Source organism: Marmota monax, unplaced genomic scaffold, assembly GCF_021218885.2.
Source record: "Marmota monax isolate L192 unplaced genomic scaffold, Marmota_monax_Labrador192_F-V1.1 WCK01_AAM20220418_F8-fsc00069, whole genome shotgun sequence".
Lineage (NCBI taxonomy): Eukaryota > Metazoa > Chordata > Mammalia > Rodentia > Sciuridae > Marmota > Marmota monax.
The window spans coordinates 1,240,309-1,252,456 of NW_026695243.1; the positions used below are offsets into that span (position 1 = coordinate 1,240,309).

The 12,148-nt window shown below is 38.6% G+C and overlaps 1 protein-coding gene across 2 annotated transcripts in view; it reads right to left on the bottom strand.

Moving 5' to 3' along the window:
* Nucleotides 1-12,148, bottom strand: part of Plppr1 (phospholipid phosphatase related 1) — a 313,126-nt gene that overhangs the window by 56,351 nt on the left and 244,627 nt on the right. For both annotated transcript variants that reach the window (XM_046457212.2, XM_058578072.1), the window contains one exon: nucleotides 7,680-7,868. In XM_046457212.2, the coding sequence (XP_046313168.1) occupies nucleotides 7,680-7,868 (189 nt within the window). The remainder of the gene's footprint in view (nucleotides 1-7,679; nucleotides 7,869-12,148) is intronic.

Here is a 12,148-nt window from a genome sequence, read left to right on the forward strand (position 1 = left end):
TTTCTTTATTTCATGGCTTGAACTTAGTTTTGACTATATCAGAGATTTATTGAGAAGATTAAAAAGCTGATATAAAAGCATCTATAGATGTTCAATGAATGTTTGCTTTCTTCATTTCCTGGCCTATTTATGCAAGAATATATGTTGAAATGGTCGGAAGAAATCATTGTGCCTAGTCCTGGTGAAAGGGCACATGGCTAGCTTGGATTTACACCTATCTAGACATATGATCTTGGACCAGTTGCCTCTTTGGGTCTCAGTTTCTCATTTTTCACACAAAAGCTGGACTAGAAGACCTGTAAGGTGATTTTTTGATTTTTTTCTTTCTTTCTTTTTTTTTTTTTTTTGCTCCAACATTTTGGTCTTTTTTTGTAGAGGCTGACAAGAGAGGGCTTATTAAGGGAAGCTGAAGTCACATAATTATACTTCAATCTTAATTCAGTTATTTAAAATCTCCAGGGCTACCATGATTTCTTCAATATTGTTTCCTTCAGCCATCATTCATTTCTATAATCCCATGGAACTTTATTCTCACGAGGTAATCTTTCCTGAAAGTAAAGCCTACCTTATAGTCATCATGTCTCTTGCTATCTCTGTCACTTTGTATTCTTAAAAAAAAAAACAAAACAACAACAACAACAAAAAAAACCAGCAGAGGCTGGTGATGAATTTTGCTCTGTGTCTGACACTGTGAGGAAGAGGAGAAGGTTCTTTATATACCTCCCCCAACAGTGGCTTCAGAGCTCTCATCTCAGATTTTTATATGCTTTGTTTTCACCCCTGAAGGTTCCTATCATCATGAGTATTCCCAAGAAAGTTTTTGTTGTAGTTTTTTTTAAAGTGACCCAGGCAATTTTAGAAATGCACACTCTACTGCCAGTCCTGACTGCTAACATTTCCTGCTTGTCTTTAATCTTTCCTGATATGTGCCATTGACAGCCCCAGGTCTGCAGAGAAGTTCTGGTTCCCTTACTTGCTGAGCTTTGGTTATTCCAAGAGTTCTTGACTTCTGCTTTATCATACATAGATACAGATGATGGACCTCTGCTCTTGCTGATTCCTATACTTTTCAAAGCACAAGGCTTGAGTGACATTATTTGCAATGATAGCATTTTGAAATTTGAATAATTCAGTAAATGGGATAATACTGGAGCCTTCCTACTGTTATTAATCCACAGGCTGCTCAGAAAGCTCTCTTCAGTTAAACTTGATATAAATAGAGCACTAAAGTGGTATTATGCATTTCTAAAGCATAGTGTTCTCTTTTAAGATTTTTTTTATGGGTAGGGAATACAAGAGAAATAGAAATTTAAAATAAGTCAGCTAAAATATTGCTCTCAGTGAAAAGTGAAATGGATTGTAATCATCAAGTAGATTGACTGTCACATATTTTGGGGCAACAGTATCTTTTCAAGAAACTCTAGAATGTTTTCCTTTCAGATGATAATTGAGAAGCTAAGAAAAAATGATACCAGGTAAAAATAAATAATAAGATAAAAATTATCAAGTTTATTAACATAACATTTGAGTCACCATTAGAAGGGATATCTTTTAGGTTGGAAGCATGCCTCTTTATGGAGTAGTGTTAGGCACTACTAATCTGCAGTGTGGAGAGAATAGTTTATTTATTTAATGCTTTTTAATCCATAAAAATTAATGGAGATATCTATAAGTCTTTGGGGAAAAAAAAGTACCTGGAAGATTGAGTATATTAGCAACAAAGAAGCTGTAGTCATGGTAATTTTTTTTTTCTTTTAAAAAAGAAGTCATGTGATAATGTACAAAAGGGGGAAAGATGTGAATTAAAATGTTAAAAAGAGTTTCAACAGACGAGCTTGTTCAGCCTGGAAGAGGCAAATGAGGAGGGCGCACAAGGCCCTACAATGTCTCCTTCACTTGGGCAGCTGTGTCCCTCATCAGTTAGCCAACAGGCTTGCACTACCGAGTCCACTTCATGATTTGCATTGTGCTCTTACATTTGCTGCAAGAGCTAACAGCCTAGAAATTCCCAAATGAAGATTCACAACTCCTTCCAAATTGTTCCTTTCTATCCCATTTTGTGTGTGTCTCTTCCTTTCCTAGGAAATTCCTGATAAGCCTCATATATGTGCATGCTAGCATGCAAACTGTGTGCTATTTCAGTCCTCTTGGGCTGGGAATCAAATGCTCTACTGCTTCCATACTAAATACTCCCCTGTCACTTCATTTAAGGCCAAGAAAAAGGTTTAATAGCTATTTTCTCAGGCCTTGTGCTGCTGGGACTGAGATAATATAAGGGCAAATCAGATTCTCTGCTGAGTAAATCCTCTTATCCAAACAGGTTCTCTTCCCTTGACTCTTGAGTATGTGAGTTTATTCAGCAAGCCCAAGGCAGTAGTTATCCCAGCTTTCCAGGTGGTTAGGAAAAAAGTGACTTCTGCTGACTTCTTTGAAGTGCAGTCCAATACTTTTGGCTAAATAGTTCTGGGTATAGTAAGTCCTCCATGCTCTAACCTTTCCTCAAGATCCAGGACAGCAGTGGCTTTGGCCCTGTGCAGTTTATCCCATGTGGCCCTGATGCATTTTGATGCTAATATTTTCTGACAGCAAAGCACAAAAGGAGAAATAGAAAGTGACAGGTCAAACAGGAGACTTTTTCCCTCATGGCTGTCCTGCACATCCCTGCAGTTGAGAACGGGGTTGTTAATGCCCATCAACAGAGACCCAGAGCAGTGAAGGGTGCTTGGTTATGCCATTGTTAATGTGCTTGAGGATGCACAGGAAACCAAGGACAAGTCCAGGATGAGGTCCTTTTGACACTTACCATTAGTTAGTAGTGCAGAAATCACCCAAGAGGACCCCTTCTTTCATTATACTAGAGAGATTAGGAAAAATAGTTTTAAGGAGGAATTAAAATACACAGTTATGTGAAATACTCTACCAGGCACAGAACTGCAAAACTGAACTCTGGAGAGTAAACCGAGAGATGAGAATCTAACATGTTCTTTTTTCATTTCTCATGAGTTCTGAGAATTGGAAGGATCTTGGAAATAGTTAGCCTGATCCCTCTTTTATGTAAAGATGAGGAAACTGAGCCCACAGGGAGAAGGACTTACCAAGGGTTACACAATAACTGGCAGGATGTTGGCAGACCAGCCTTCTTGAGAAGGATGACTTTATGGTGAGGACAGTGAAGGCACACACTCTGAAACAGGGGTGTGGATGGAGGTAGGTGCTAGGGATGAGTGATATAGTGGCCCAACAGAGGCTGCTCTTGGACAAGCTGTGTGTTTCCGAGGTGGGGCAGAAATGAACACAGCTCCTTGCTGTCAGGAAATTTCCCTGAACATCAGAAGAGTTCTACATTCTGTCCTGCTGCTTTTAATTTATAGTTAGTCTTGAATAAAGATCAAGCACCATCAGCAGGGGTGCAAGGCTCTCCACCATTAACTGTCAGCTGTAATCAGCTCCGGTTCCTAGTCATGCTTCTCATTTGGGGAGAAAATAAAAGTGGAACCAAATGGGTGGCTGCCTGTCTGAATGTGTACAGGACTAGTTGGAACCTTCAGCAACTCATTGAACGTTGTCTCAATATTCTCCTCTAAAAAATGAAGGGAGATGAACCACACACTGTATTCTTTAAAATGTTCCTTTTCCATTCACTGGGCTGATGTGAGGATCTGTTAGGTGATGACTGCAGAATATATGCAAATTATAAGATGTTATTACCATCACCCAAAATGTATTCATTTATGGGGTACTTCTCAGGACATATTTTAGGGGCTTGTTAGCATGATTTGTTACACATTTTTTTCACCCAGAGAATCAGAGGGTTAAATCAGGGTTTCCCAATTGAGAGCTGGAGAGGAACTGCAGGCTCTCAAAGACCTAGTGTAAGCTCTGTGCACTATCCTCTGACCATATGCCCTTGGTTTCCATTGGAACATTTTAATTTGTGTCATTTGGGAAAATAGATCAATGGTTGGGGCAGAATCAAAAGTTGTAGCCTGGAGAAGAATTTCTGATGAAAATCTTCGAGTGACAAAAGACCTAGTGTTTTTGCCTAAAGATAAAATTCTTTACAAAGTCCCGTTTTTCTATTTTTTTTTTTTGCTTATTAGAATTCCCATTTTCAAGCTTTATTAAAAATTTTGTCACTTCTTAACTAGACAAAAGAACTAGAGAATACAATTTATTTTTAAGATTACCTTTTGATTTTAAAATACTATGCACTCATGGATTTGCAAAGAAAATATATAAAAGAAAAAAATTAATACACTAATATTCAGAGATAACAGTTGAAAATGCTTAGTTTTTTTTTTTTTAGTCTTTTTATATGGACTTGAAATTACATTTCTAACACCCACAAGGTATCTTTGTAGGGTCTCTTAAATATTTAAACCCACAAATATCCACAGGCTACATTAGGAGCTGCTCTCCTGGAGAGGAGACGCAACTTCCAGCAGAGCAGTATAGCACAGGTGTGTAGGGACTACAACGCATTAGAGAATGCAAAAGTCACCTGGCTTAATAGCTGGGTGTCCAATGGAGTCAACACATGGTGGTGCCATGCCATAGATGTTGTTTTTGGGGTCCCACAGTGGACACAATGGTAACTAAAACTGGGAATAATAGCTCTCTGAGAACAGATGTAATTCACCCATATAGGGTCAATTTTACCTAGTGACATGGTAAATACAGATCATTTTCTCAGGCAGGAAATTAAGAAATGGTCAGATTCTCTGACCAAAAAGAAATATTTTACCCATAATTCATTTTTTTGGTGTTTTAAAAAAGATGAAATTATGAGCATGTTCCAACACAATTTAAGGTGTTTGAAATATGTGTTTAACCAGTCCTTCAGTATTGTGTACTAAGCTAGTTTCACATATTTTGCTATTAAAATTATTGCTGAGATGAAAATACCTATGTACAAATCTTTATATAAAACTCTGATTATTTCCATTCCCTAGATTTATGTTAAGGAAACAATGACTAGGTCTGAAATTTATAAAGCTTTTAAGACATCTTTGACAAGCTACTCTTCAGAAAAATAGACTAGAATTTGTATGAAACTATGTTCTTTTAAAATATCTGCTGATTTTATACTAAGAAAGTTCTGTATCTTTAAAAATTATGGGTTTTTGTGACTGCTGATAAGTTTAGAAGTGCTTATATGAAGTCTACTAATTGTTAAGTGGCTATTCTTGTTCTTTCTTATTTTTACTTTGGAAAGCTTACCTTTTACTTATTAAGGATATTTATATTTGAATCTCATCCACTGTAAACTTTTTCAGTCTTTATTTACCTTTCTTTTGATACAAATTTTTATTTTTAGGTAGACAAATCTTCATATTCCTTTTTTATATGCTTATATCAACATTCCTGAGATTCTCTGTACTACCGAGGGTATTTTTTTTGTGGGAATTATACCGACTTTCCAAGTGTTGGAAATCGATATTTTTGTTTGCAAATATGCATTGAAAAGCTTTCCTTTTTTTTTTTTTTTAGGATCTGGAACATTTTATATAGTTTGGGATTTTTCATTCCTTAAAAGTGTGGTGGAAGTTATTCAACAGCTATGTAGGTTTAGTACAATTTTTGAGATAGAATGACATTCTACATATGTCTAAAATTTATTGTTCATCTGTTCAGCTTTGCTACATAACTTTCTATGAAAATAATATATACTAAAAATGCCTTAAAATTATCAATTTTATTGAGATGTAAGCATTTATGGGCACAGAATTGTACATACAATTTAAGTAGAAATGTAGCATAGATTTTGACAGGATTCTTTTTTTCTTATATATTCTTTTCTTTAGCTATTTTTAACTTCTGTCTTTCTTAAAGTAAAAAATCCCTGGCTAGTTTAATATATCTTTCAAAGAATTAGCTTCTAATTTTATTTAATAATTCTATTGTTACAATTCTAATTTTCTGTTCACAATTCTTATTAATCTGTTTCCCTCTTTTTTTAAATGGAAAAAGTCTCTACAATTACAAAAATAATTATAGAAGACTCTAGACAATGGTAAGTGATGTTTTCCTCTCCTTCCCTGGATTACTCATATGCACATCTGAATACACAGGAAAATAATGCTTATGAGACAGGAAGAAACTGCCTCTGATTCTAGGCAGAACCCAGTCTGGTTTCCTGGTTTTACCTAGGGTGTGAAGTGTGTTGACTTGTGTGGTAATGGAAGCGTGTCTTCTAAGCTTTCTCTTATTCCTTAGGCAGTAAGAAAGGATAAGGTAAGAGGGCTGGAGAGTTTAGTCTCCTTCTGGCCAGGGCCCCCCTCTTGGTACTTTAGAATAGGGCAGAAGAGGTACTGTGGGCATTCTCAGTGGAATCTCATTCTCTTCCACTGGAGAAAGTGTGGTCTGAAATCCAAAAGAGGGCAAAAAATAGTATCCAGCCAGGATCTTTGTTCCATACTCTTTATCATTTAGTACATGCCAAGCACTACATTAAGTCATTTTTAAGCCCCATGATAACTAATAAGACAACCAGTCAATTATTCCCATTTTGTATGGGAGGGATCACTATGGTGACTTGTCCAAAGTCACACAGCCAGGATATAATCCAGTGATGTTGGACTGTAAAGCCCATGTTCTTAACCCTGATAGATCATGTCCCAGCCTCTCAATGCTCTCTTGAATCCCTACAGCATAGTCTTATCATTTCAGGGGGAGCTTTTGTGAGCCTGGGATCAATGATCCAAATGAATTTGTAGTTTTGTGACTCATTATGTCTATATTATTTGCCCTCAAAATTATATTCCCCTTTCCCATGCTTTAACATGGAAAAAATTGCCTTGAAAATGATACTTGAACTGAATGTCCAAGCAGTGGGGACACTCCTCAGCATGCCAGTTCATTTAATCCCCCAAAGAGTAGAGGGTACGTAGACGGGAGGTGGGAGAGTTGGGGGTGGCAGCTATTAGAAAAGATGAAATGGTGCTGAGATGATGCCCCAACTAATCTGACCTTGTAACATATTTAGACACAGAAATGCTTACTTTAAAACTCACAAAAATCTCATTTTAAAAAATTAATATCTTAGTGTTAAATGATTGGTCTACAAGCTTTATGCTCTTGAAGCGGTCTCCCTTGAGGTTTGCCTGGCCAAGTTTTTGCTTGAGAGAGAGAAAAGGAAATAAAAGTAGAGTTGTAACTGAATTGAATGTGATGTAAGGTGAACAGATCCAACAGTGGATCAGAGAAAATTTTGGTCAAGGGATTTCTCTTATCTCTAGCCCCTCTGGAAGTTCAAACTACACAGCAGGAGATACTGGCCAGGGGAATTCTATTCCACTCTGATCTGAGTCTTTCTTTATATCCATGCCAGCACTTACAGTCAGGGTCTCTTCTGAATACACACAGCTGTACATTTTTTCAAGCACACAGAAGTTGTTCTGAACCTGTTAGCTAATCGTGCCTGTTGATTTATGATATTCACACATGCTTTAAAAAAATACAAATTTTAAAATCCAGATACTAAAAAGTAAAAGCCACCTAGAAAAGACAAGACCTGTTTTCATGAGAGATTTTACACAAAGCTCCATTCACTCTGTCTTGGCTGGAACAGGATATCACTGATAAGGCTGTTGGTGAGTGCCCAGGAAGAGAGGAAAGAGCAGGCAGGAAATATTCTTTGGTATCTGGCAATAAAGAAGAATGTCTATTTCTATACTTACAATCACAGTTGGGGTGGCAGCCAGCACGCAATAGAGCACCAGAGGGGTGATGAAGCTCTCTTCCTCTGTCCCTGGGTAAGGCTTCATTAAGTCTCCATCCTGACAGAAGAATCCTTGAATATGCACCTGAAAAGTGTCAGTGCATTCGAAGTAGTAGGCAAGCAGCACTGTCCCAGCCATGATGACAAGCTGAAAATACAGCATGGCCACACAGAGACATTAGCAGGGCTTTGGAGCAGCACGCATCCCTTAGAGCACACTCCCTCCATCACCCGGCGGCTCTCCTGGTTTTGGTATTGGCAAGTGTGTGCGTGCCTGGCTCAGCGTGCTCTGGGCTCTGGGAGTGTGTGCTTTCTTGTCTGCCTGGTAACATCTGTTGTAGAAACCTTCCAGCAAATAATACACAGCTCCCATCTGAAAGGCAGGCCACAGCCAGGCTTGTGAAGACGCCCAGCTTCTGTTGCTACACTCTCTCAGTGTGCATGGGAACCAAGGCAATGTTTCCACTCAGGACAGAGGTGAAGAGTTAAAGGGCATGGAGTCAATAGCAAGATGCAGATGTGAGATCTGTTCATCAGAAATTTCATAACAGGCTAGAGGTAGACTTACCTTATAAAACATTAGAGGCAGATAAATCAGGAATGAATGAGTGAGTGAATGAACAGAAAAGGAAAGTTTAAGGCCTACAAAGGTAAAGAAAAAATTTCAGAACCATCTCCTAAATTATGAGCAGCTGTTCAATATCAGTCATAACTTTTAATCATTTTCAAAACAGTTTTGCTTTTATTCCAAAATGCTTTTGACCAGTAACCAAAAATATATCTGATGATCATATTTAAATGTCTTTCCTAAGGTTTAGGCACACTTATCCTTTCATTTTGATACTAATTGCCTAGAAAGTCACTGAAGTTTGGCTATAGATTTTAATAGGTATGTGGAATTGAAGGCATAGGGAAATGCAGCATTTTTTTTTCTCCTCATCTATATTTGGAAAACACCAAAATGTCAAGAAAGAGACAAAGGCAGATAGAAAACAAGTCTTTGAGGTTACAAAATTGTAGAACCTTAAGCCAAAAGGGATTTTGGAATTCTTCCAGTCTAGCACCTTCATTTCATAGATGAGAAAACTGACCACTGGTGGCTTATCCAGCAAGTACATTATTCATGTGCTTAGATGGAGCATTTGAAACTCAGATGGAGAAAATATATTCTTAAATGTCAATGTGTTTAAAGGTATCAAAATAACCATTATGGGAAAAAAAATATAACATGGTAGGACATCTTTCTTTTTCCATCTCTGGTATCAAGAATTGAACCCAAGGGTATTCTACCACTAAGCTACACCCCAAACCCTTTTATTTTGAGACAGAGTCTTACTAAGTTGCCTGCTAAGGCTGGCCTTGAACTTGCCATCCTTCTGCTTCCCAAGGTAGGACTTCTTTATTTGGAAGTATATATAGGACAGTGAGGGGAAAACTATCATCTTTTCAGGGTTCTGGATGTCCAAAGTTCTTTTTCCAGCCCTGGAATGACTAAACCAAAGTTACACAGATAAAATATAGTAAAACAGGGCTCAAAATCCATATTTCCTGATCTGTTAACAAAAACCTTGATTACAGGAGCTTTTTGCAGAATCTGGTGTTAATGCATTGGTGGAGACAGCCACTGTCAGGCAAATGTCCTTGTGTAAACAGCACCAGGAACACTGCAACTGGCTTTTGTGGAATAATGTAGTTTTGAGGAATTCCTTGCATAGATTCTGTCATAAGCATATAAGGACTTTTCCTTCATGGCCTTCTGGTTCCATTTTGTTAATTTGATGTGACTCCATTTTGATCCTGACACCTTGCGTGGGGACTAGACAAAAATAATCTGAGCCATCGATAATCCAAAACGGATTCAGGGAAGGAGAGCAATGCTAAAATTGTTTTTGTTTTGTGTTTCAAGATACCTTATGTGAATTTCTCAATTTTCTAACACTTCTCTTCTTTTAAAACTTCCCCTTTGTCTAACCACTTTGGATGCACCTGGTCCTCTAAAGTATATCCAGGATTATGTGTACCTGCTAGTCACAAATAAACTCTTTGCTTTGGAGAGCTGGTATCTGTTAAGCATTTTAGGCTGACACTCCCAATGACACAAAATTGATCTCACTGTTTCATATAGACCTAGTTTGAGATGGATTTGAACTGGGCTTCAAAAGAATACAGAATACAATGCTGTAATAATGTTGCAAAACAAAACAAAAACCACTGTATTCTATACAAAAGGGTAGAGAGAGATGGGGAGGCAAAGGAGGGGGATGCCATTGCAGAGAAGCACTGTTTGGCATTCATATCCATTTTCCAGTCCTTTTCTTCAGCCACAGCATTGAAGCACAGTCTTAACACTCTAGAAGTAGCCTCTACCTACTCCCGGGACAATAAAATTCTACTTCATCATAGTATGAAGAATGCTCTCTGTTCCTCCAATTTTCTCCCTTTCTCATCTCCCACTGCAGTGTGGCTCAAGTACAAACTCCTAAGCATCTATAGAAAGGTCTTTGTTGTGGCTGCATCTCTCTCTACCACCTTTCTTTTTATTCCAGGTGGGCCACCCATCACACTCTTCATTCACCATCCTTTGTGCATAACTTGTTCCTGGATCTACAAGGATTATATTCTTCCAGTGAACCTTTTCACCACCACCCCCAGTGGCTGGCTCCCCATCACAACTTCTGCCTATCCAATAATCTGTTTCTCTATGCCTGAAGTTGTTTATTGGTACCACATACAATTGTTCATCTATGCTGTTTCAAGTTATTTGTTTTCCTTATAGCAACAGGGAAGAGACTTGGATAACTGTTTCCTCTGAGAGTTGCTCCAAACTGCCCTTGCCAATGGTGTGCTTGCCTCCAGCTAGCTTATAAAGTCAAAGCCCTAATGTTTCTATTTCTTTTGTGCTTGGCTGGTCAACTGAATTGACCTGGTGGGAAGGAACCTAGCCAGCTAACATGAACGTGTTGAGGTGAAATAACACTAGAATTTCAACAGTTCTGAGACTTTGCAGCTGCCTGTCTCCTGCACAGGAATGATCTAGGATTTTTGTCTTTTATTTATGTGGCTGGAAGCACATTTCCCTCTTCCATTAATCTTAGGTCCTGCCCAACCTCTATGCAGACATCTTCTATCAGAGAATTTGGGACAAAGAAGAAACCAAAAATGGCATCTAGTATCTTCTATTGAGGAAATTTATTCAATTTCACAGGGTGCCTTTGTGCTACCACTTCCTTTTACTAAAAAGAAAAGGGAAGTAAAATAAAGCAAAACCACAACACACAAATCAAATAATATAAACTTAAACACAGACTTCTCTTAATGTTATTTTTGATTCCGGTGTATTTAACAACAGCATAATCAATGTCACATGACTAAATTTGAACTCTGTAGAACAAACTGATGGATTCATTCATTTCTCTGAATGCTGCTTCCAGAATTAAATCAATCAGTTGGTTACAACACAACCTCAGACGCTCAAAGGATAGGTGGGACCCCTTGCAGCTTATACAATAGCACTGACCCCCAACATGGATCAACTTGCTGTGCCTCTTCTTCTAAGCAGCCAGACACAGTTGTCATTCTCAAGCAATTTTCAAACTCCCGGGAGCCTCCCCAATAATGCCATTTAGCGATACAAAGGAGCAAAAATAGAACAATTCGGATCTTGATTTCTAGTGCACCTTCCTATTGAAAATTATTTTGCAACTATATATTAAAATGGAGCTGACACATTTGCTGGCAGGACAGGAGCTACACATTGATTCAGCTTCCAGGAGCGAAGAGGTCCACTGGCTGCACTGACGACTGTATAATTAGCCATCGGTGCTCTCCCTTTTCCCTCCCCGGTCTGGGTCATGATCCATCACTGTCTAGGTTTATGTCACTGTGCCAGCTGGCACACTTGCCATCTCTGCTTCACTCCCCAACCCCACTTAGGGATGCATGGAGGGAGGCCATAATGTTGGTGTCACGTAAGCAGATGGTGAGGCTGTGCCAGGCCGAGTACTGGTGGAAGGGTTGAAGATGTCAGTGTGACAGAAGCAATTATGGCTGTGAAAGGATAACGAGAGCTGGAGAGCTCACATACCAGGGACTTCCTTGATTTTACTTCCCAAGAATGACATTCTAATATAAGAAAGTGCATTAAGTGCTGAACATTCCACCAGGATTTGGAAGGCAGATGTCTGAAATTTGGAAGGCAATGTCTGAAATCCAGCTTCTCCTGTTTGAGAGGGCGGTGTTTCTATGCAGGCCCTCTGCTGATTAGAGGAAATTAAATGTCACATAGTTGAGCAAGGGAATGTCATGTCTAGAGCAACTGTGGACCACAAATTTAAAGACTTGATACAGGCTGTGGGGAACAGGGTGATGGGGTAGCACTCAGGTGTATTGGTGTGGCACAGAGATGTGAGATCTGGTAAGGGGCATAAT